This window comes from Anolis carolinensis, unplaced genomic scaffold (genome assembly GCF_035594765.1).
Source record: "Anolis carolinensis isolate JA03-04 unplaced genomic scaffold, rAnoCar3.1.pri scaffold_8, whole genome shotgun sequence".
NCBI lineage: Eukaryota > Metazoa > Chordata > Lepidosauria > Squamata > Dactyloidae > Anolis > Anolis carolinensis.
Window position 1 is genome coordinate 4,420,279 of NW_026943819.1, and position 25,924 is coordinate 4,446,202.

General features: G+C 46.5%; 1 protein-coding gene across 3 annotated transcripts in view; it reads right to left on the reverse strand.

The window, feature by feature from the left end:
- Positions 1–335: 335 nt before the first annotated feature.
- tet3 (tet methylcytosine dioxygenase 3) overlaps positions 336–25,924 on the reverse strand; it is a 70,769-nt gene continuing 45,180 nt past the window's right edge. For all 3 annotated transcript variants that reach the window (XM_008121818.3, XM_016997846.2, XM_062961463.1), the window contains 7 exons: positions 20,821–20,914; positions 18,987–19,195; positions 18,636–18,786; positions 17,188–17,277; positions 16,864–17,001; positions 14,421–14,775; positions 336–13,215 (listed from right to left, as the gene is read on the reverse strand). In XM_008121818.3, the coding sequence (XP_008120025.2) occupies positions 11,447–13,215; positions 14,421–14,775; positions 16,864–17,001; positions 17,188–17,277; positions 18,636–18,786; positions 18,987–19,195; positions 20,821–20,914 (2,806 nt within the window). In that variant the 3' untranslated portion in view covers positions 336–11,446. The remainder of the gene's footprint in view (positions 13,216–14,420; positions 14,776–16,863; positions 17,002–17,187; positions 17,278–18,635; positions 18,787–18,986; positions 19,196–20,820; positions 20,915–25,924) is intronic.

Here is a 25,924-nt window from a genome sequence, read left to right on the forward strand (position 1 = left end):
ATTCGGGTCGACTTATACTCGAGTATATACCGTAATTTTATTGCTATCTCGGCTTATACTTGAGTCAATGTTTTCCCAGTTTATTGTGGTAAAATTAGGTGCCTTGGCTTATATTCGGGTCGACTTATACTAGAGTATATACGGTAATTTTATTGCTATCTCGGCCTATACTTGAGTCAATGTTTTCCCAGTTTATTGTGGTAAAATTAGGTGCCTCGGCTTATATTCGGGTCGACTTATACTTGAGTATGAATAAATAAAACCGTAACGGACCGGGCCGCGGGAAACATGAAATCCGCTAGCAGGGGGGAAAACAAACACACACCGAATTTGAGTGCAAAAAATAAATATAAAATTTATTAAAACACCCACAATAGTTTAAAGATATCAGGAATAATAATAATAATACATTTCACAAACCGGCTTGGTTGTGTAACATAATAAAATACAAATTAAGAAGAGAGAGAGAGGAGAAAGAAGGGTTCATCATACTTGCAATGAAATAAATTTGCCAAGAGACTGACAAAGGAGAGAAAAGAAGGAAACCAAGAGAGACAAAAGGGGAAATTATACAAAATAAAATTATCGGCATCCATTTTTACTGTACTAAGGATATTATCTACAGTTTAATACACAAGTCCTATTGCCTTGAGACATTGTAAAATCTACCATTATTTATTATTTCATTTTTTATTTTTTTGTCAACCAACCCCAGATAAAACTTCATTTTTTTTTCAAGTAGCCACAGTCACAAATCAACAGAAGGAAACAAAAGAGAAATCGTTTCAAGTGTGGTCCATGGGGGGGGGGGGGAAAGGGGGGGAAATTCTCCGTCGCCCAAATTCGAACCCAGAACGCGGCATTCAACCCGACGCGTGGAAATAAAAGCTGCAACCAAAGGAATCGTTCCCTCGGCCGGCTTCGATTCCTACAAAATGCATCAAAAACGAATGCCGAAAGAAATCCAACACGCACCGCCTTCCAAAGCCAACCCCGAACAACAAAGAGAGAAAGACGGCAATACGAAGAAATAAACAAAATTCATTAGTAAAACAAAAGGATCCCTGATATTGAAACAGAACAAAAAAGGTTTGGCCATTAGCTTGACTATTCTTAGGCAAAGAACCCGAAAATACGGGCATTAAAAACATAGACTATGTAAACGCAAGGGAAGCTCTGCTCGCCTTCCAAAATCTCGGAAAAGTTTGCAAATCGGCAGAATATTTTGTCCCAAATATCAACACTATACTATTTATCCTATTCGACATGATACTATAATATTTATTGCCAATATTAACGAATAGGATGCAATATCATAATATGTGTCCCAGATATTAACAAATAGGATGAAATATCATAATATGTATCCCAGATATTAACGAATAGGATGAAATATCATAATATGTGTCCCAGATATTAACAAATACGATAAAATATCATAATATGTGTCCCAGATATTAACAAATAGGATGCAATATCATAATATGTATCCCAGATATTAACGAATAGGATGAAATATCATAATATGTATCCCAGATATTAACCAATAGGATGAAATATCATAATATGTATCCCAGATATTAACCAATAGGATGAAATATCATAATATGTATCCCAGATATTAACGAATAGGATGCAATATCATAATATGTATCCCAGATATTAACCAATAGGATGAAATATCATAATATGTATCCCAGATATTAACAAATAGGATGCAATATCATAATATGTATCCCAGATATTAACCAATAGGATGAAATATCATAATATGTATCCCAGATATTAACCAATAGGATGCAATATCACAATATTTCACCCAAATATTAATAAATAGGATGCAATACTATAATATTAATCCCAGACGTTAATAAACAGGTTTTCCCTTGACTCTGGGGATTGGTGCTCATCTCCATTTCTAAGCCGAAGAGCCGGCGTTGTCCATAGACACCTCCAAGGTCATGTAGCCAGCATGACTGCATGGAGCGCTGTTACCTTCCCGCCGGAGCAGTACCTATTGATCTACTCACATTTGCATGTTTTCAAACTGCAAGGTTGGCAGAAGCTGGGGCTAACAGCGGGTGCTCACCTCACTCCCCGGATTCGAACCTGCGACCTTTCGGTCTGCAAGTTTAGCAGCTCAGCGCTTTAACACGCTGCGCCACTGGGGGCTCCTACTATAAATATACTATACTGTCAATACTATACTACTGTGATATTTATCCTATTTGATGTGATACTATAATATTCATCCCCGATATTAACGAATAGGATGCAATATCATAATATGTATCCCAGATATTAACAGAAAAGGATGCAATATCACAATATTCAGCCCAAATATTGACAAATAGGATGCAATGCTATAACATTAGGAGCGCCCAGTAGCGCAATATTTATCCCAGGGACGATGCCAATATTTATCCCAGAGTTTATTAAAAATACGATGCAAAACTGTAATATTTGTAGGAGGCAATGTCATAACATTCATCCCAGATATGAACAAATAGTCCAACCTACATGGTTCCAAAATCCGTCATCAGATATACCATCCAATTGTGGCCGATTTGCAAGAGCTTAGAGAACATTTTATCCAAGTAAATATTATATAATACTTTGCTCAAGGTTCAAGGAATCGCTCCCGAAAAATCCCAGTGTTTGCAACATCTTTTCTTGCCATTGCGTTTTTCAGAAAGGGAAAAATTGCCTAAGAATAGCCTCGAAAAGGCCACACAGTTCCTAAGATGTCAAGTACAGTGTCCGAGTAGTATTGAGATATACCTATATATACGTGAATATAATAATATCGGCATCCGTCCCATTGTTAGCTACGCATCCGAAGTCACAGGTTGCCACAATACTCTGCTTTCTTTTGAGGTATTTTTTGGACGTATTGTGAGCGCAACAAGCTTATTCCACCACGAAAACCCTGCCTTTTATGTCATGTATTTGTTATTTCTTAGAAGGTGAATGAGAGAGAGAGACAGTCGGAAATAAATAGCACCGAAAGAACATTTTTGTCAGACGCAACTACTCACAATTTGTAATACACCCATTTTTTTGTAATATTAAAAAAAACATCGTAAAAGTCACAAAAAGGAAGCTGGCAAAGATTCGGAATCCATGCTCCGTAAAACAAACCTATTTATGCTGCCTTTGGGTGCATCTACACTGCAAAATTAAAGCGGTTCGGCACCGCTTTTCACCGCCACGGCTCCAGGCCATGCATGCAATCCTGGGAGCTGCAGTTTTGCAAGGTGTTTTGCCTTCCAAAGAGTGTGCAAACTACAACTCCCATACCAAAGCAGTGAACGGTGTCTGTTGCATTAAACTCCCCAGTGTAGACGCACCCAATGGGGGTCTAATGTGGGAAAGGACTGTTTGTTTCTTTTTGCTATTAAGCCATAAAAACAAGCAAAGCAAAGCGGATGCGGACAAGGAACGTAAGGTTTCCTTTAGCTTTTGCAAATAGCTGCTCTGTCTCAAGAGTGGCCTCGAAAAAGTCCAATGCAGCACCCATATTTTATTTATTTTTTTATTATTTTTGCATAAGAATAATAATATTAATAATAGGAATTAAGAGTGCACGACGCACACACTTGCGACTAAATTGGCACAAGTGTCGACGCAAAGACCGGCTTGAAGACGACATATCCGTTCGGCCCATATTTCTATGGATTCGTATGGCTTGATCCCAAAAGCCATTGCAGATCTATTAGCACCTGGTCCCGTCAAGGGAAACTCTGGCTGAGAACGAAAAAGCACATCCCAACCTGAAGCCGTGAGCGGTTCGGCTCCGTAAACGGAGGTTCAAGTCCTAGGATGGATCCACACTGTGGAATTAATGCAGTTTGGCCCCACTTTGACCGCCATGGCTCAATGGTATCCCCGAGAGGTGCCGTTTCCAAGGTCTTTACAACGACGACGCTCGGGATCCCACGGTGCAGCTCAACAGGCGCCAAAGTGCATTAATTCCACAGTGTAGACAGACACATGTCTAGATGCAAACCTCTCCTTTGCCCCAAAGCAGCCTCAGCCGGATCTGTGGAAGTGTAAACAGGCTCAGAAGTAGACGTTTTCGGAGATGTTCCTGGTTCCGGGCATTTCGAAACACGGAAACGCCCTGCTTGCTCTCCGGTGTTGCACCTGAGCGAGAGGGGATTTGGCCCACAGATGTAAACAGTACAAAAACACCAGCAAATGGTTTTTGCTTTTTTTGAAAATCACCCGCACCGAGATAGCACCATTTCGTTTGTTTGGAATATAAAGGTTTCCTGGCCTTTGAAAAAAAGCACCCTCTGGTCTCTGGGTTTGTCTCCACTGTGGAAGGAATGCAGTTCAGACTCCACTTGGGATGCCGAGAGTTGGGGCCTAGCAAGGTCTTCGAGACCCTTTCCGCCAAACTGCAGCTCCCAGGATCCCATCACATTGAGTGCCGGCAGTTCAAACTGCATTCGTTCCCCAGTGCTGGTCAGTTGAGATGTTGGCTCCTTTCCTTTTGCAGGATGAGCACTCTCTCAACCTGATGAGATATAGATATACATATATGGCATGATCCTCTTGCAAAACCCTGCACTTCCAATGCGTTATGTGACAAATGCACAATGCTGAGAGGAAAATGCGCATCGGCAGCCCTTTAGCAAAGTGGCCACTGACCTGTTTCAAAAGCCACTGATCTCTTCGCAATCGGGCCAAACTATATTTGAAACACATATCGTTTGGTGTCACGGAGGCCAAGCACTGCAAATGGGGAGATTTTGACCCTAAACCTTCCTCCAAAGAAGTCAATGGGGATTTATGAATGCCTTCCGCAGCACCAGGACTGGATCTTCACAGCGAGATTGCTATGGATTTGTTCTCCTAGACCCTTGCATTAAAATTTCTATGTATTTATTATATCGGACCTTTGCATCGAGATGGATACGGATTTATTATCCTGGACCCTTGTATTAAGATTTCTATGTACTTATTATATCGGACCTTTGCATCGAGATGGATACAGATTTATTATCCTGGACCCTTGCATTAAGATTTCTATGTACTTATTATATCGGGCCCTTGCATCGAGATGGATACAGATTTATTATCCTGGACCCTTGCATGAAGATTTCTATGTACTTATTATATCGGGCCCTTGCATCGAGATGGATACAGATTTATTATCCTGGACATTTGCATTAAGATTTCTATGTACTTATTGTATCAGATCTTTGCATCGAGATGGATATGGATTTATTATTCTGGACCCTTGCATTAAGATTTCTATGTACTTATTATATCAGGCCCTTGCATCGAGATGAATACGGATTTATTATCCTGGACCCTTGCATTAAGATTTCTATGTACTTATTATATCGGGCCCTTGCATCGAGATGGATACGGATTTATTATCCTGGAACCTTGCATTAAGATTTCTATGTACTTATTGTATCAGGTCTTTGCATCGAGATGGATACGGATTTATTATCCTGGGCCCTTGCATGAAGATTTCTATGTTTTTCTGATTCTAGCACCAAGTTGGGAGGTTGCCATGGCCGTCCCTACGCCTCCAAAAAGAAATTGTTAGAGAAATTGAGCCCAATCGAAGCACAAAAGTCTTGAAAGAGAAGGGCCAAAGGGAAGTTGTTGACGACGTTTTGGTTTCGTGAAATGAAACTCGGCGGGAGAGCAAGATAGCACCACTTTCCTGCACCATGAAAACCAAAGTATTTGAACACAAGTGCAAAGAGAGAGTCAGGCAGTACCCAGATAGGAAACTTGCTGGAGATATTTGGAAATATTATATCCTAGGACATTTTTCTAGGGTTATCATAGCACCACCCCAATGGCTTCAATGGGGCCAGGGCAGCCTCGAGGTCCCAAAACGTGTCCATGAACATGCATCGTGCCATGTCGGACTCTAGAATCGTCTGGGGCAAAAGGCAGCAAAAGACGGGTCCAAGGAAGAATTTGCACATCTCCATCAGCAAAGACTAAGCAAATAACTGGCGCAATTACGTATTTTATCCTCCTCACATTTAAGGTTCAAGGCGGGTTGCAATATGGAAATAACCTCCTTGTTGCTATGCACGAAAAACATCCATTTAAATAGGGCTCAGGTTGGATGAAGTCTGTCTTTTAATATCAAATGGACCGTGTGTGTCCATATATGATGGCACTGCATGTATGTTTACATGTTATATAGGCCTGAGGCTTTATGGTCTCCCACCTACATTGAAATAAATATTGCCTTGGACCCCCAAATACGATCAAGTGATTCCAGCTCAAACCACTTTGGAGCAGCGTCACAACAAAGGGCATTTGGTCCCCGGAAGAAAGGAAAGAGCTATTTGGGCCATTTCTCTCATCACCTTGGTTCCTTACTGGGGAAGCAATGTAAAGAGGAGCAGGATAAATAATGGAATGATTTATATGGCTAAAGAATGGAATCATGTATAGGTCCGACTTGTTTTTTGGAGGATAGAAAACGTAGCCCCGAAAGGTCTGTGTTTGGCTCTCTCCGTGGAAAAGAGACTGAAGGCTATTTCGCTCCTTATTACAGCCGAAAAGTACTGAATTTCGAAATGGAAATGCTTGAGCCAACATCCAACAAATGCATTTGTATATATATAGTGAGAGAGAGATTGCAATGTCTTATCTCAAGTGAGCTTCCAAGGAATTCCTTGCAAACATGTCAAACAAGATGCTAAAAAAGGAAACCAAACCGAGAAGCAAACCAAAAGCATTCTTTTGCAGGAAGAAGTTGAGGACCAATGGAAGGAAAACCAATTCCATATCACAACTGGATCTGGAAAAGTCTGGTCTGATGAAAGGTTGCAAATTTTAAAAAAGGAGAGGCTCCTAACAAAAAGAAACGCTTCCGATCTTAAAAGAGGAGATCCTCACAGTATTAAAACATGCAGAGAAGTAGTCGAAGGCTTTAATGGCCGGGATTACAGGGTTGTTGTGTGTTTTCTGGGCAGTCTGGCCATATTCCAGAAGCATTCTCTCCTGACGTTTCGCCCACATCTATGGCAGGCATCCTCTGAGGTTGTGAGAAGTCGCATGCCAAAGGGAAGAGACATCCTGCAAAGGTCTGCATCCAGCAAACATTGAATGGCAAATAGTTGTTTCAAAGGCCTGAAGAGCAGGAAAGTTATGTAGGATTTTGCAAAGTTTCGCGGGGAAAAATCTCCCAGAAATCCATGACCAATTTGCACCGAAAAGAAATTCAATGATTGGTTAAGTTAAGGGTGATTCTCCCCAGTGGTTCCTCTTCATCCTGGAAAGAAGTGACAAGTGGAGTGCCATCAGCAGGGTCCGGTTCTGTTCAGGATCTTTATTCATGGCTTAGATGAAGGGTTAGAAGGCATGACCATCATATTTGCAGACTGGACCAAATTGAGAGGGAGAGTCAAGACTCCCGAAGACAGGAGGCGAATCCAAAATGATCTCAACAGATTAGAGAGATGATAGTCCAAAACTAACAAAAAGAAGTTCAACAGGGACAAAAGCAAGATACGTCTGAACAAGATCTGGGAGTCCTCGTGGGGAGGAAAGGGAACTTGAGCCAGGAATGTCATCCGGCAGCTAAAAAAGCCAATGGGATTTTGGACTGCATCAAGAAGAATCTAGTGTCTACATCCAGAAAAGTCATGCTACCCCTGTATTGTATTCTGCCTTGGAATCACACTGTGTCCCATTCTGGGCACTGAAATAAAAGGGAGAGGTTGACTCTAAGCTGGAATGTGTCCAGAGAAGAGCGACTCAAAGAATCAAGGGTCTGGAGAACAAACCAAATGAGGAGCGGCTTAAAGACCTGGGCATGTTTAGCCTGCAGAAGAGACGGCTGAGAGGAGACATGAAAGCCATGTATGTGAGGGGAAATCATAGGAAAAAGGAAGCAAGCTTGGAGACTAGGACGCAATGGAACAACGGCTTCAAACTACAGGAAAGGAAGGAGATTCCACCTGAACACAAGGAAGAACTTCCTCACTGTGAGAGAGAGCTGTTCAGCAGTGGAACTCTCCGCTGCAGAATGTGGTGAAGGCTTTGAAGAGGCGGCTGGATGGCCATCTGTCGGGGATGCTTTGAATGAGATTTTCCTGCTTCTTGGCAGAATGGGGTTGGATGTCCAGCCCACGAGGTCCCTTCCAACTCTGTAATTCTATGAAAAACCTCCCTGAAATCCATGGCTAATTTGCACCGAAAAGGGATTTGACGATTTGGACAACACCAAGCTTTTCCTATCGATTTGGAGTCTGCGGTATTCTCAGCGTCGCAAAATAATCCCCTTGAGAAACAGAAGGATACGGTAAAGAGTGTCGCCGTACAGTAAAGCAACGAATTAATGTGTTTTGTTTTGTTTCTTTAAAAGGATGCGTGAAATATTTCGTCTCTATTTACATCGTCTTTTCCTGCTTTGAAACATACCGCTCTTCAAGTCAACGGGGTAATTTATTTTCGTTTTCCTCCTTCCTTTTAAATCTTGGTGAAAGTGCTTTTCTTTTTCTTAAAAAAAAAATTCTTTTCTCTATTTACAGTTTTAAAATCAGAGCCTCAGAAAACGCTCAGGATCCGGGATTAAAGCGCCTGGGTTTCCTTTTCCTTAGTGAGAGAGAAATGCTATGTACAGAGTAGGGGGGGATACATACATATATATAGATTGTATATATATAAATTCGCAAGCCATCTTTTGTGTTTTTAAACTTCTCGAAAGGCACCTGTTCAAAAACAACAGAATGGATCGTCAAAGAGTTTGGATCACTAACAGGTTGAATCCCTGGCCTTTTGCACCTCGGAGAATATCCATATTACAGGCCTCTTAAAGCCAAAAGGATCGGGGAGAGATTCCCTACAGAAATAGACCCGTCGTCTGTTAAAATGTCTTCGAAAGCATGCAAAGACTCCTCCGTGTTCTCACCCGTTTCGAGGCCCGTTTACCGCCTTGGCCTTCGAAAAATCCCATCCAAAACCCTTATAGGATTCACCCCAACGTCGGAAAGAAACCCTCGGCAATTCCCAAGCACAGGGTAACCTGACCATATTACGGAAAACGGGGGGAAAATGCACCCAAAATCATATTTTCCCATACAAAACAATATTCCTGCTGTTCTCTATTGCAATCAATAACTGATATAGATCTTCCTGCAAAAACTGTCAAAAGGATTCCAAAGTGGAGTCCATTCCTTTCTCGCTTCGGCGGGATCTAAACTGATCCCACAATGTAGTTTGGCACGACGGGTTAAACCCTTGTGCCGGCTGGACTGTTGACCTGAAGGTTGGGTTGCTGACCTGAAGGTTGCTGGTTCGAATCTGCAAGGCGGGGTGAGCTCCCGTCTGTCAGCTCTAGCTTGCGGGGACATGAGAGAAGCCTCCCAGCAGGATGGCAACGTCTCTGTAGACGGCCAATTCTCTCGCACCAGAAGCAACTTGCAGTATGTTCTCAAGTCGCTTCTGACAATATATATATATATATATATATATATATATATATATGCACAGTTTTACTGCACTGGAGTGCATTATATGAGTCGACATTGACCGTATAAATGCAATTTCGAACTGGTTACAGTGCAGTATAGATAGGGCCTTAGGCTGGATTTATGCTCTCACATAGCACACTTTGAACTGCCCGGCATGGGTCTACACTGACCGCATAATGCGCTTTCAAACTACATCATAGCACACTGTAGGTGACCACATTGCCACCTATTTTGGCGCCAGAGAAACACAGATCCGGCTGTTCTTCAAACCGCACTTTTAGGAGTCCATTGTTCGTAAAATTAAAATAAAAATGGCAATTCGGAGTTTCAAAAAAAGCACCCGCTTTGACATTTTGAATGCGTCGGTCGTCGCCGAAATCCGGCCCCTCGCCCCTTGGCGACCCCCCAGCAAGTTCAAAAAAGTCAAAATTAAAATTTAAAAAACAGCACCGGAAAAGTTAAATAAAATAAAACAAAACTTACAAATTTCATTATTTTTCAAAAAGAAATGTCCCATTGTGAACATGGGCAGCATGCACCAGCGGAAAGCAGGAGAGTCGTATCTTAAAGAGACAGTAGCCGAACCTGGAATTGGGATTGATAGCATCGTTTGCCTTTCATCGCTATGGAAAGTGGAAGTTAGGAACGGGAGGGAGGGAGACATTGCCCTGCTTGGCTCTCGTGGCCGGTAATCGCTATTTTAGAAAGTTGCGAGGAACCAAAGGCATCGTTGCCAATGGCTGCTCAAAGCCAATGCCATGCCTTTGGCTGTCCACGGAACAAATAAATAAAGAGAGGAAAGAGGGATTTTCTGCACCGACACCTTTCCAAGGTGGATCCATATGGCTTTTTTGTCCCTCCCTTTTTCACCCTCTTTCCCTTCCTTTCATTCTCTGCATCCTCATAACCAGATTTGCCCACTAAACACCTGGAAGTGCTGCTGCTGACGGAAGAAAAACAGAAGCCACTTTCTTCTGCATCGGCGACGATGTGCCGCACAACCTTTTCTCCGTCCGGAAGACTTTGCGTTCAGTTAAACGCAATTGAGAATGACACAACCTTGACTTTTGGGACCATTTGGAAACCCAAGGAAGGACAGAAGTGTGCAAGGGTTAGCTACCTATGTTCCGGGAAGTCATCTGTATGGGCCTTCAACACTTTGGGGTGCGGAGGGAGCCACGGCTCCTCTCCATCTCTGTTGAAGGTTTGTTTTCCATTATTTACCACTTGCATTTCATTGGTTGCTTCCCTCCCAAAGTGGGATCCAACCCAAGACCACCCTTCCCCCTATTTCCACACTGATTCGGTCTATTCATCCTGTTTGGAAACCATCACAACTCCAGGACGTCGGAACACTGACGGGGACGCTTCCAATCCTATCCAAACCCACTGAGCAGCACCTGAAGTCCGGAATGCGCGAAAGAATTAAGAAAACGCCACCTCTTTCCCTGCGGAGACCCACGGATCTGTAAGAAGCCCTTGCCCCTGTCTCTCCCCAAAAGAGAAGCACCTTGGGTTGAGACAAAGGTCCGAGGCGGGAAGCCCAGGACAGGCCTCAACGGGGCGAGGTCTGCTTCCCATTCCTTTCTGGAATGATCTCCGTTTTGATTAAATTCAAACACACCTTGGTATCGATCGGAAACGGAATGAAAAGGCTCCCCCTCGCGAAAGGGAGGACGCGGTGGGATGATCATTCCCCATTCCCCCGTTTGCCATAATCAAAGGTTAAAAACACGCAGAGACTGATATAAATAATCAAATGACCGGGGGGAGAAAAAGTGGACCGCAGTAGGCTTGGGTCGACCTCTGCTTCTCGGCGGAAACACGGCGGATCCGGGGTTTCGCTTGTCGGTCGGTCGGTTTCCGGACGGCGAGGGGAAAGCACCACAAAACCAGCACCGGGTTCCAGTGCTGCTGACTGTGAGGTAAGATTGCCGCCTGCGACGCTGCGTTGTTTGCCATGCTCGTCTCCGTCCTCTTCGTCATATCCATCGGCTGTACGGCCCGGTCACCTTGGTGAAGGCGTAGGAGGCCGCGGTGATGGCGGAGTGCGTGGGGACGGTCAGGGCCTCCCGGGTGGGCACCGCGCCCCTCCGCTCCTTCGGCTGGGATTCGGGGGCCGGGCCACTGTTGCTGCCCCACTTGCGCTTCTTCCCAAAGCCTTTGCCCTCCTCGACCTGCAAGCCCAGGCTGGCTGCTGCCGCCGCGGCCGCCTCGGCCTCCTCCTGCCGGGCCCTGGCCCTCTCCGCCAGCTGCTTGACCTTGGCCTCCCAGAGGGCCAGTCCGTGGTTGGGCTGGTTGAGGTTCTTGTGCTGGTAGAAGACCAAGGAGATGCGGGTCGGGTGGCAGCGGTTGGGCTTCTTGAGCGGCGTGGTGGCGTGCAGCTCCCGCCGGGCGCACTCAATCAGGATGGAGCCGTGCGCCGGCGCCACCGCCACCCCGCCGATGTTCTCATCCAGGAAGTTGTGCTCGCTGTCGGACCACTCCTCCTCCTCCTCTTCCTTGAAGGTCTTCTCCGGCGTCCCCTCGTCCAGGCCGAAGGTGCCCCATGGAGGGTCCACCCCCGTCTCCTCCTTCAGGGCCACGGCGGGCAAGGAGCCAAAGGGAGGCCACGTTCGCCCGTGCAGCCCCGGGGTCGGGTTCCGGTGACTGTCCGCCTTCACCGGGCCCCAGAGGTCCCCCAGGGTCCGCCCGCTGCCCTTGATGGAGCTCAAGTCCAGCTGTCCGAAGCCCCAGCGCTTCTCCTGGAGGTCCGAGCCGGGGGCCGCGAAGACCGAGTTGGGGGCGCTGCTGCCGTCGTCCCCTTTGCAAGGGCTCCATGGCTTCTCCTCCATGGGCTGCCCTTCTCCGGGGAACAGGCTCCACGGTTTCTCCCTCAAGTGGTTCTGTGGTGGCAGCCTGGAAGCCGAATGGGAGCCAAAGAGGCCGGGTTTATTCTGCCCGTTTGCCCCCAGCATGGAGTCCCCGGACGGGAAGGCGCTCCAAGGGTTCTCCGCGTGACTAGTCCTCTCGCAAGGGGACTCGTTCCGGTGGGGTTTGTAAGGGCTCCAGGCTGGCGGCTCCATGGGGCCTCCGTTTTGGGACATTTCGGGGTTGAGGTTTTGGCAACTGAGCTCCGCCGGCCGCTGGACGGCTTCTGGGTCCGCGGGCTCTTGCTTGATTGTTCGGCTGTTGAAGCAGTGCGTGTTTTGTGCAAAGGGCAGGGCGTCTGACGGAGCCGCCGAGGGGCACCTGGGAGATGTGGCCGGCGGGGTCTTGCTGACCCCCCGGTTGGCCCGCTCGTAGGTCCACTGGTGGTGGCTCTTGCTGCGGACGGTGGGCTGGACATCGTCCAAGGGGTCGGGGCTCCGGTAAACACGGCTCAGGTTGTCCTGCAGCACCTGGACGTCCGGCTTCTTCTCGTAGCCTCCGCCGTTGCCGTCAACCCAAGGCGAGCCCCTCCCGTCGCCGTAATTGAAGAGCTGGGAGTGGAAGGTGGGGCTGCTGGGGAATCCGTAATAGCCGAACGACGGGAGGGGAAACTTGGAGTGCAACCCATTGATGGAAGGCAGGTTAGGCTGTGCATAGTAGGAGTGGTAGGAATAGACGCTGTTCATGCTGTACGGGTCAGAGGGCCGGCAGTTCCCCAGCACCGAGTAGCTCTCCACCACGCCATTCCCGTTGTACTTGAACGCGTTGTAATGGCCCCGAGGCTCGACTTTGATGGAAGGCTTCACCGGTGGTGGAGGGAGTCCGCTCTTCAAGGGAGCATCTGGAAACGAGGAGCAAAAGGCAGCGGTAAGTCTGCAGAAATGGCCTCTCTGGCCCAGCAGAGCCTTGGATCTTAGTCAGAGGATGGGACCAATGCACCCCACTATATTATTATTATTATTATTATTATTATTATTATTATTATTATTAGCTGTACCCGGCCACGCATTGCTGTGGCTTATGGTAATCCTTTGTTGGCCAGGTGGAATAGCAGTGAATAGCCTTGCAGCCTCAAAGCCTGGCTGTTTTCTTCTTATGTGAATCCTTGTTTGGTGAGCTGGAATGCAATGGAATAGGCTTGCTGCTTGGAAGGCTGGGTACCTGCGTTCTAGGGGAATAGTTTTTTGGCCCATTTGAATTGCAATGAATAGCTTCGCTGCTTCAAAGTCTGGCTGCTTGCTACCTAGGGGAATCTTTAGTTGGCCAGCTTCAATAGTGCAGAGTAGTATCACTGCTTCAAAGCTTGGCTGCCTTCTACCAAGGTTAATCCTTTATTGATCTGGTTAAATTGCACTGAATAGCCTTGCAGCTTCAATGCCTGGCTGTGTTATATCTAGGCCAATCCATTTTGGGGGGGGGGGGTGAAGGACATACCTTGGATGTGTTGGTGTATTGTGGCCAAATCTGGTGTGATTTGGTTCAGTGGTTTTGTTGTTTACTCAGTCCTACAAACGTACATTACATTTTTCTATATATAGACGTTCATGATGATGATGATGATGATGATGATGATGATGATGATGATGATGATGATTATGATTATTATGATTATTATTATTATTATTATTATTATTATTATTATTATTATTATTATTGCTGCTGCTGCTACCACTACTGAAACTTTTCCTCCCTTTCCAAAAGCAATGTTTAGTCTGCAGATACTTGGATCTGGGACAGTGGTGGGCAAAGTGAGGGCAGGGACTGATGGACCCCACTATATTGTTGTTGTTGTTGTTACAAAGAGATAAAGCAGGATAAAAATCACCATAATAAAAATTAATGAATGCATAGATTTCAGAATGACTATAGAAATGTTCTGGTATGATTTCCAGGCACCTGGAAAACCCTCCCAATCCACGGAAACACCTCCCCACAAGCACCCAGGACCTCCTTTGCCGTTGCAGACCTCCAATCTCTTTATGGCTAAGCCAAACCTATGGCAGACCCCGAGGTGTCCCTCTCTGGCCTATCTGAAGGGGCACCCACCCTCGGCGATGGCGATGGCTGGGTCTTGGTCGAGGGCCGGGGCCTGGAGGGCCTCCTGCTTGGCCTTCTCCGGGGTCATGAGCTTCTCCTTCTGGAGGCGCTTCTTCTCGGCAGCTGCTTTCCGGGCCTCCAGCTGCCTCTGGCGGCAGGACTTGGCTGGTTCGGGGAGCCTCCGGACCTCACGCGGGAAGGAGGTCAGCACCTGGATGGCCCCGCTGCCCATTTTGGCCGCCTGCCGCTCCTCGCTGCCGAACTCGTCCGTGGGGGACATCTTGTAGAGAGGGAGGACGTGCAACTGCTCGTCCTCCGGCACCTGCCCCGTGGTGCGGTTGTCCTCCTTGGTCAAGGTACACACCTGGAAGAGAGGAGGGAGAAAGAGAAGAATGGGATTACTGTAACGTGCTCTATGTGGAGCTTGTTGTGACCCAGCCACAGGCTGGCCAGTTTCACGATGAAGAAGAAGGGGATTCTGGAGAAGGGGATTCTGGTTTTCAGATTCAGGAGTTGCCAGAGGCGGAAGTTAGTTCAGAGATGTAGTCTGACTCAGAGGCCGGAGATTTGCAGTTTCAGTTTGAGCAGGATGAACTGATGACCCCAGGAGCTATAGATAATGAACAGGCTGACATTCCCTTGAGAAATAATGAGGGAGACGGTTCAGCTCCAGTCCAGGTGCAAGATAACGGTAGCTCAAGCAATGATTTATCTAGAGAGGACCGTTTATCTTGGAGGGGTTCCCAGGTTCGAAGAAGTGAGAGGTTGGCGTGAAAAAGAGAGACCAGCTGTGGGAAAAGAAACGCCTTTCTGAGTTGTTATTAAAAGTGTGCTTTGCAGATTGCTTCCTTGTCAGAGCAATTCCTCGCTTTCTCTAGGTGGATGCTCTCTTCGTCAGTATTCTTGGATCTTTGGATTTTTGGGCCTTGTTCTTGGATTCTATGGACTATTGCCTTGCCTTGTGGATTATTGCTTTTGCTATGTTCTATGGACTCATGGACCTTGCATTTTGGATTAATGGACCTTTTTCCTACCTTGTGAAACAATTGGATTCTTATTGACTCTTTTATTGCAACTTTAAAATACCTTTTGATTGCCTGCTTGAATTTATATCCTGCTTTGCTTAATAAAAACCTTAAAAGACTTTCTTTGTGTCTGACTGGATATCTATAGCAAGGTGAACTAGCCTGAGGTGCGACAGGGCTACGCCTTGGAAACTGCAGCTGCTAGACTGTTGATGGCAGCAGGATACAGGGAAAGAACTACCCCGCTCCTGAAGCAGCTGCACTGGCTTCCAGTTTGTTTCCGGGCACAATTCAAGGTGTTTGATTTGGCCTATAACATCCAGCTGTTGTGACTCAGCAGCAGTTCCAGAGTGAAGATGAGGAAGGGGATTTTGGATTACAGATGCAGGGTTCAGATGATGGGATTCAAGATGAGTTTCAGGATGATGCTGTGGGGAATTATGGGATTCAAACACAGGCTGGTTCAGAAGTGCAGCCTGTTGATGAGCTCCAGATGCAGCCTGTCATGGATGAGAACCAAAGAAACATTCCCATGGGAAATAATGAGCTTAATTTGTCTCAGGCTCAGGTTCAGGTGCGAGATAATGGTAATGGGAAGTTTGGCCTTGATGGTCAGGGCAAGTCTGAAGGCCCGTTGCTCTCTCAGGCTGACTGTTTACAATGGAAAGGAATGCCACGGCAAAGCCTTAGATTAGCTGGGGAAAGGGAGGCCAGTGAAGGGAAAAAGAATGCATTTCTGGGTTGCTTTTAAAACAGTGTGTTGAAGGGCAAATCTTTGTCAAAGCAAATTCTCGCTTCATCAGGGTGGATGGTCTGTCTTCATGCTACTCCTGCTTTGGATATACTCTTGTTCATGAATCCTTGTAACCTTTGGATTTTTGTATCTTTGGGAATTGACTATTGCTTCTTGTCTATGGATTATTGGATTTACTGACTCTATTTTGCAACTATTTTTGAAACTATATTTCTGCCTGCTTTGATACTATATATATTCTGCTTTTGCTCAGTAAAATTACAAAAGACTATCTACTGTGTGCTGCCTGGTGTCAACAGCAAGGTGAACTAGTCTGAGGTGCGACACCAGCCTATTTGAGGGACCGCATCTTCTCCTATCACCCACATGAGCCCTGGGATCATCAGGAGAGGTCCTCTTCTAGGTCCCACCACCACCACAAGTACGCTTGGTGGGAACACCAACCTCGGCCAAAGGGTCACACTGGAGGACCGAGAGAGTCCTAGAAAGCAGTGTTGTTCTGAATTTGTGCTCCTTCCTCCACTTCTTGCGGGCACCCTTGCAAAAGCAGAGGGGGGCGGTCTATTGTGTAGCCAATGGGGGGAAATTGGATCCAACTGCCGGGCAAGTGTGCGGTGCAGATCCCTCCCCACGCCGGGTCTTTCCAGTGCAAGATGGAGAAGCGGAGGCTTACCACGGTGCAGCCGTTATAGAGGTTGTGCTGGTCCTTGTGGGCATGCGCACAGAAGTCCATGCAGGCCGTGACCCCCGAAAACGGCCTCCCCTCCTTGAGGCCCAGGCGGCAGTCGATCGCCACGTCCTCATTGGTCACCTGCAGAAGGAGGAGAATTGAGAATTGATTAGAGATAAAGTTTCAGTGGAAACCCCCTTTCCCTGTGATAATAACACTTCCAGGAATTAGAGTAGATCCCTTTCACTTTCTTGGAAGAATCAGGTTGGACTGGATGACCTTTGGTGTCCCCCTCCCCCCCAACTCTGGGGTGGAATGGCTCCTGACCTGATTCTGGTAGGCCTGGGGGGCCAGGCGCTGGTAGAGAGGGGCCACTTCGGTCGCCAGGTCCTGGAAGTTCTTCCGGAGCACGTCTTCCTGGAGTGAAAGAGAAAGAGACGGTCAAAGGTCTTGCTCCGGGCCGACCAACTTCCAAAGGGCCCCCCATCCCCCACCCAAGCAAGACCCTAGCCAAGGGGGCCGTTTAAGGGTTCAAACTGTTGGTTTATTTTGGGTGTAAGGATGAAATGATGAATCAAGTGTTTTTACTGTTTGCAACTGTGTATCCAGCAACTTGTGTTCCAGCAACTCAACTATTAACAGCAGGCCAGTTTGAGTGATAACCTGCTGCAGCCAATACGTCGTGACTTCCTTTCTGACAGGACGTTTGTCTTTCTGTGTGGAATGTGCTCTTATCAGTAGTATGTGTGTGAGCTGAACGGCAAGGAGAAAGCATGTCTGCAACGAGCGATGGACTTTGTATCTTGTAAATACCTTTGCATATATTTGGAATAAAGCCTTAGAACCGCTGCCTTCAGCTGATTTATTTATTATTTATTTACTTACAGTATTTATATTCCGCCCTTCTCACCCAGAAGGGGACTCAGGGCGGATCACATTATGTACATATAGGGCAAACATTCAATGCCCATAAAAACATCAAACCGAGACAGAGACACACAGACAGACAGACACAGAGGCAATTTAACCTTCTCCTGAGGGGATGTTCGATTCTGGCCACAGGGGGGAGCAGCTGCTTCATCATCCACTCTGATGGCACTTCCTCACTTCCTCATTCCAACGTCGTAAATTAGTTAAATTTGCCTCCCCACTTTTATAAGTGGTACCTTATTTCCTACTTGATAGATGCAACTATCTTTTGGGTTGCTAGGTCAGCAACGAGCAGGGGCTATATTTTATTTTTAATTGACGGGTGCTCACCCTGCCACGGGCTGGCCTCGAACTCATGACCTCATGGTCAGAGTGATTTATTGCAGCAGCTGCTTACCAGCCTGCGCCACAGACTGAAGTGTCGTTTGTCGGTACTGCTTCTCCGGACGGGCAAGCAGTCTGACCAAGGATGAATTGGTGAGAGTCAAAGGATCACCTATAAATCAGGGTGCTGCGGAGCGGATGTTTTTAAAACCCACCCTGACACGAACCACCTCCTAAAATTTTCAGGTAAAAAAAAATCCTGAATTTTAGCTGGTTAACCCAATCCTGCTGCCAAGTCTGCCAAGTCTATGGATGCCTGCCATAGATGTGGCCTAAACGTCAGGACAGAACGCTTCTGGAACACAGCCATACAGCCCAGAAAATGAACAACAAACAACCCAGTGATTCCGGCCATGAAAGCCTTCGACAACACACCCTCCTGATTTTTTTTTCTGGCTACGGGCCTGCACCCGAGTTATGAGACCATCCCCGAGCCTTGACACAGGGCCCACAGGGCTCACCTCGTTGGGGTTGTAGCCCTGCAGGCGGAACTTCCTGGGCATCTTGCTCCGGGCGTATTTGCAGCCGTTGAAGTACATGCTCCAGGAGCAGCCGAAGGAGAAGGAGGCGCCGCAGGAGTTGGGGTCCTTGCCTTGGCAGGCGCACGTCCGGCTGCAAAAGGGTTGAGTCGGCATCACCGGAGAAGACAGGGGCAAGCAGGCAGGGCATGGGTGGGGTGGAGACCAAACCCCCTCAGGTCATCCAGACAATTCTAAGGTATGTTTTCAACCGTAGAGCTGCATCAGAGGACCTCAACCCTTCCAACTGCAGCCCAGCTATGGAGGGCTCCCCCCGCAATGCCTGTCACTCACTCGTCATTGAGGCCGCAGCGCCGCGTGGTGGGGTTCCCGTATTTGGTGAGGATGTCACTCAGCTCCTGGTAGAGCGTGTCGCCCAGGGTCCGGGGGATGCCCTCCCAGGCCAGGATCAGGATGATGATGACCGCGTTCTGGCAGTGGTGGCCGGCACGGTGCCGCACCAGGCAGAGCAGCTTCTCCTCCAGGTTGTGCCTTCGGATGACCTGCAAGGCAAGCGGGAGCTGCATTCACGCCACACGGAAATCAGCCTCTGAAAGGCCACAAAGGCTCCCAGAAAATAATAATAATAATAATAATAATAATAATAATAATAATAATAATAATAGGCGGATTCAGCTACCAATGGTCAACATTCCAGGGTTGGCCTACACCAGTGAGTCCCAAAGTGGGCGCTACCACCCCCTGGTGGGTGCTGCAATGATCCAGGGGGGCGGTGATGGCACCTATTAGGACACAGGGGTGGGGCCAGGGTAGGGGCGGGGTGTCTTCCCAAGTGCCGGAGACAGGGATGAGCACCTGAGGCGCCTTTTAGGACACACAGGGGGCGGAGCTAGAGAAGTGGGCGTGGCTTCTTCCCAAGAGCCCGAGACAGGGCTGAGTCTCTATACCTCTCCTGAGGCACTTGTTGGGAAACAGAGGGAGGAGCTAGGGAAGGGGCGGGACCTCTTTTTAAGAGCCCGAGACAGGGCTGAGCATCTATACTACTGGTCTAGGCCAGTGGTTCCCAAACTTATTTGGCCTACCGCCCCCTTTCCAGAAAAAAAGATTACTCAGCGCCCCCTGGAAAGGGGGTGTAGCTTAGAGGGGTGGGCATGGCTCCTGCTCAAGAGGGCGGGGCTGAGCCTCTCCCCTAGTCCAAGATGCAGAGCTGGGAGGTGGAGGTGGGCGGGGCCACAAATGGGTGGCCAGGACTGGGATGGGCGGAGTTACAAGCTCTGAGTCAGGGCTGAGCTTCTATCCCTGTCCTGCGGTGCCTGCCAGGACACAGGGGGCGGGGCTAGAGAAGGGGGCGGGGCCTCTTCCCAAGTGCCAGACGGGGCTCAACCTCTATACCCCGTCCCCATGTTCTAACAAGCACCTCAGGGGAGGTATAGAGGCTCAGCCCTGTCTCACGCTCTTGGGAAGAGGCCCCGCCCCCACCCCTAGCCCCGCCCTTTAGTCCTAAAAGGCCTCTCAGGAGAGGTACAGAGGCTCAGCCCTGTCTCAGGCTCTTGAAGAGGCCCCGCCCCCTTCCCTAGCTCCGCCCCCTGTGTCCTAACAGGCACCTCAGGTGCTCAGCCCTGTCTCCGGCACTTGGGAAGAGGCCCCGCCCCTCCCCTGGCCCCGCCCTTATGTCCTAATAGGTGCCATCACCGCCCCCCTGGATCACTTTGGGAATCACTGGACTAGACACTGTAAAACCCATCGCTTGGGCGGACAAGGAGGCGCAACTGTACCTTTTTAACACCATCCATATATGTAACAACAACAACAACACTTTATTTTTAACCCACCTTCTCCCTCCCCCCAAGGGGACTCAGAGCAGCTTCCAAAGTAAAAATGGCAAACATTCAATGCCAGTGGGTTGCTGTGAATTTTCCCGGCTGTATGGCCATAGGATGCCTGCCATAGATATGGGCGAAATGTCAGGAGAGAATGCTTCTAGAACATCATCGGACAGCCCGGAAAATTCACAGCCACCCAGTGATCATGCCATTGACTATGCAATTAATGCATGCAATGCAATGCTGGGATGTGTAATGTGAGGCACGAGCATCCTTTGGCACAGAAGTCTCAAGACCTTGTAAAACTACATCCACCACAATTGTCTACGGGCAACGCCACTCACCCACTTGGCAATGGGGCAGCCGCGGGAGCTCTTCCCCTCCTTCCCCGTGTAGATCACCTTCTCGATCCGGATGGCGTCTCCCTTCTCGCCGTACCTGGGAACAGCAAAGGAAACGAACGGGATAATCAGCACAAGGAGAATGCAATGCCACAAGTCAGGAATGCTGGGATGTGCAGTCCAGTGGAAACTTGCAATGCAATGGACTTGCAATAATTTCACTGATACTGAGACCCCCACCAACAATGGACTGGGACCAAACTTGGCACAGAGAAGCCCCCTAACCAATTGAATATACTGCAGGGGTTGGTGGGAATGGACCCTGATTTCGGGACTTATAGTTCACCTGCATCCAGAGAAACTGTGACCCCCACTGACAATGGATTAGGACCAAACGTGGCACAGAGAAGCCCCATCACCAACTGAACATACTGCAGAGGTTTAGGAGAATGGACTTTAGTTTTGGGAGTTGTAGTTCACCTGCATCCAGAAAGCACTAAACCCAGCTGATGTCAGATCCAGACCAAACATGGCACACAGACCCAACAGGGCCAACTGTGAATATAGGTTTGGTTTGGGGGTGACTGACCTCAAATCTGGGAGTTATAGTTTACCCTTTTCAGAGAGCCCTGAACCCAGCCGGCGACAGATCTGGACTAAACTTGGCACACACACCCAACATGGCCAACTGTGAGCACTAGCAGAGTTTTTGGGTGATTTCCCAGGGAATTTGGGAGTTGTAGTTCACCTTTATGCAGACAGCACTGAACCTAGCCAACAATGGATTTGGACCAAACTTAAGTGATATTACCTAACATCCCAAAACAAATAATAACCCGGGAACCTGGCTGGGAACTGTAAACAACTCATTGACCTACAGCCAGCTTAGAATCGACATCTAAGCAACATCTATTCCCCTATTTGGAAGCTTATCTCTGACAAACTGAAGCTACGACTAATTGTCTGCATTTACAACCTGAGGAGTCCTAAAGAACTGCTTCAGGACTACAGAGACTTTGATTTGTTTTGACTCCACGCCAGGTTTGAGTAAATTGATTTGTATGCTGATTTATTTGGTTTCACAGCATATTATCACATACCAATGTGGAGAGATTGAATGTACACCCACTGTGTCGCTAACAAAATTTAGTTAGAGTCATGTTGATATACCGTGTTTCCCCGAAAATAAGACAGTTTCTTATATTAATTTTTGCTCCCAAAGATGCTCTAGGTTTTATTTTCTGAGGATGTCTTATTTTAGGGGAAACAGATTATGTTAATATATGTTCTATACTGAAAACTGCTCTGTGTAGCATTTAAATCTGGATGATTGCAGTCTATAAATCTTTATACTCTGTAGGTTACTACTCTGTAAGTTACGACTGTGTGTCACTACAGCTGACTGAATTTGGTCATCAGTTGTACTATTACTGTTAACATTATTATGTATATGATGCTCTAATATACGTATTGTGTTCCATGCTTTGAACCTTTATCGTGGTGCATATTTTTCAGATAGTGTTTAGAATAGACATCGGTGTTTAGTTATTATTATATTTTGCAGCCCCTTTATGGCCATGAAGTTGGGGGTCCAGAGCCTGGCTCTAATGGGAGGAATGGGGTCTGCCATGCAGGCTGGGCATCAAAGCCATGCCATGACGTTCCCTCCTCCTCCTCTTCCTCCGTCATGATCACACGGCTCCCGTCTGCTGCCAGGCTCAGTGGTGACTCAATGGGCCTGTTTGCCTTCCTGGGGATGATGAGTCAGACGCCGGTGAGTCAACGGCAGAAGAGGAGGAGGAGGAGGAAGCCATGGTGGCCCTGAACGTGTGCCACTCGCCCACCCTCCAATGTTCCAACAGGAGCGAGAACAAACGCCCCCCTTTCTCTCAGGCTTCTTTTCTGCTGCCCAAAAGATTAAGACTCAATGGAGACATGGGTTCAGAGAAGGAGATTCCACCTCAATCCGACCACAATGAAACAGTACAAACAGCAGCAACCCAGATGTTGCTGGATCATCATAACCATCAGCAACCTCCCAGATCATCATTCCCATCACCAACCTCCCAGATCATCATTCCCATCAGCAACCTCCCAGATCATCATTCCCATCACCAACCTCCCAGATCATCATAACCATCAGCAACCTCCCAGATCATCATTCCCATCACCAACCTCCCAGATCATCATTCCCATCAGCAACCTCCCAGATCATCATTCCCATCACCAACCTCCCAGATCATCATTCCCATCACCAACCTCCCAGATCATCATTCCCATCACCAACCTCCCAGATCATCATAACCATCAGCAACCTCCCAGATCATCATTCCCATCAGCAACCTCCCAGATCATCATTCCCATCACCAACCTCCCAGATCATCATTCCCATCACCAACCTCCCAGATCATCATTCCCATCACCAACCTCCCAGATCATCATAACCATCAGCAACCTCCCAGATCATCATTCCCATCAGCAACCTCCCAGATCATCATTCCCATCACCAACCTCCCAGATCATCATTCCCATCACCAACCTCCCAGATCATCATTCCCATCACCAACCTCCCAGATCATCATTCCCATCACCAACCTCCCAGATCATCATTCCCATCACCAACCTCCCAGATCATCATTCCCATCAGCAACCTCTCAGATCATCATTCCCATCACCAACCTCCCAGATCATCATTCCCATCACCAACCTCCCAGATCATCATTCCCATCAACAACCTCCCAGATCATCATTCCCATCATCAATAGTCCCGATAATATCAAACGATAAGGAAGACAGGAGTTGCAAGGGTGGGATTCAGCAAAAAGCCTCAAGATTGACCCATACGATGGAGAATTAATGCAGCTGGACATCACTTTGATGGCATTGGGTCAAGGCTATGGAATCGTAAGAGCCCAAGTGGCAAACTACAGCTCCCAGGATCCCAAAGCACGGAGAAGTTAAAGTGGTGTCAAAAATGCATTCACTATTTGATACAACTTTCTTTTCTATAGTACATGTATTATCACAGAATTCTTGAGATGTGAATGTTAAGTTTGTGTTCAGCAAAGGTATTATGTGTGGTTCCTGATATTTTCTTTTCTTTTCTTTTCTTTCTTATCATTTTTCCCACTTTTCTTTACCTAAAATGTTCCCCCACTTTTTATGTAGTAAATTTTTTCTTTATAATAAAAATATACATATATTTTTTTAAAAATGCATTCACTCCACAGCTTAGGTGCACTTCTTTAATGGACTTCTGACACCGCTCCAGTTGGAGGAGGTAAACAAGGATTGTGTCTGTTAAATCACAGTCATATTGTGCATATATATCCAACAAAATATAAATACACAGCAGTGTAGTATTTCTAAAATAGATATTACAGGATTAAATTCTCACAAATATGTGTACATATAGCAAAACAGTTTGAGTTTAATTCACTCTACTGCTTAAAGCATATAGTGCAGGGATAAGCTTTTACTCATATATGTACAAGTAACAAAATGGTTAGAGTTCAATTCATTCTTTTGCGTCTTTCTATAACAATATTATAGTTGCGTAGTATGCTGCAAGTAGTTGTCTTCTTTTGCTTTCCTGCATATGAAGAGGAGGTTGGTAAGTAGAAATGAGAGAAGTCTCTGATATGAGAAATGGTTGTTGTGTCCTTAAAGGATGCACGACAAAGAGTCCCGGGTTTTTTTCTTTGTTTCGGGTCAGGCCCTTCTTCAGGTTTTTTTTTAAGGACAATTAGGTTGCAGAGACTCTATATTCTCGTTGAATTCTCATTCATTCAATTCCTGTGTTGTTCTTCATAGAGTATTGTAGTAAGGTTTTTTTGTTTTCCGTAGTGAGCTCACATATATGAGCAAAAGCTTATCCCTGCACTATATGCTTTAAGCAGTAGAGTGAATTAAACTCAAACTGTTTTGCTATATGTACACATATTTGTGAGAATTTAATCCTGTAATATCTATTTTAGAAATACTACACTGCTGTGTATTTATATTTTGTTGGATATATATGCACAATATTACTGTGATTTAACAGACACAACCCTTGTTTATCTCCTCTATACTGTATAGATATCTGTGACTTTTTGGACCGCTCCAGTTGGCCCAGTGCAACGGAACCTTGGGAGCTGTCGCTTCATAAGGTCTTGATCAGGGGTCCCCAAACTAAGGCCCGGGGGCCGGATGCGGCCCTCCAAGGTCATTTACCTGGCCCCCGCCCTCAGTTTTATAATATAATATTTTTATATCAGTTTTAATAATATAATATATTGTATATACATATAATATTGATAATAATCTTATGTTATACAATATAATACTAATAGTAATACCATATAATAATATTAATTATATGTTATATATTACATATTATATAATAGTATAGTGGTATAGTTCAATATAGTAATATATAATGCTAATATTATGTTATGCTAATAATATATATATTGTATGTACATACAGCTGCTCTGAGTCCCCTTCGGGGTGAGAAGGGTGGGATATAAATGTAGTAAATAAATGCAGTAAATAAATAATTAATTTTAGACTTAGGCTCCGCCAAAGTCTGAAATGACTTGAAGGCACACAACAACAACAACAATCCTAATTAACTTGACTATCTCATTGATCAGTAGCAGACCCACACTTTCCATTGAAATCCTAATAGATTTATGTTAGTTAAAATTGTTTTCATTTTTAAATATTGTATTGTTCTTTCGTTGTTGTTGTTGTTGTTGCACTACAAAGAAGACATGTGCAGTATGCATAGGAATTTGTTTGTATTTTTTTTCAAATGATAATTCGGCCCCTCAACAGTCTGAAAGATTGTGGACCGGCCCTCTGCTTAAAAAGTTTGGGGACCCCTGGTCTTGAGCCTTCTCTGCCCAAGAGGCCCGGCCCTTCTCTGAACTACAACTCCCCTAATTCTATAGCATTCAGTACTGGCAGTTGAAGCAAGGTCGAAAGTGCTCAGCTTGACCCTGCTTGAACTGCATTGGCTCCACGCTATGGGACCCCGGGAGCTGTCACTTTGCAAGGTCTCGAGCCCTTTCGGCCAGTTCCACCACGCTTGCAGGAACCGCTCGTCTCGCGTTTTCCCCTT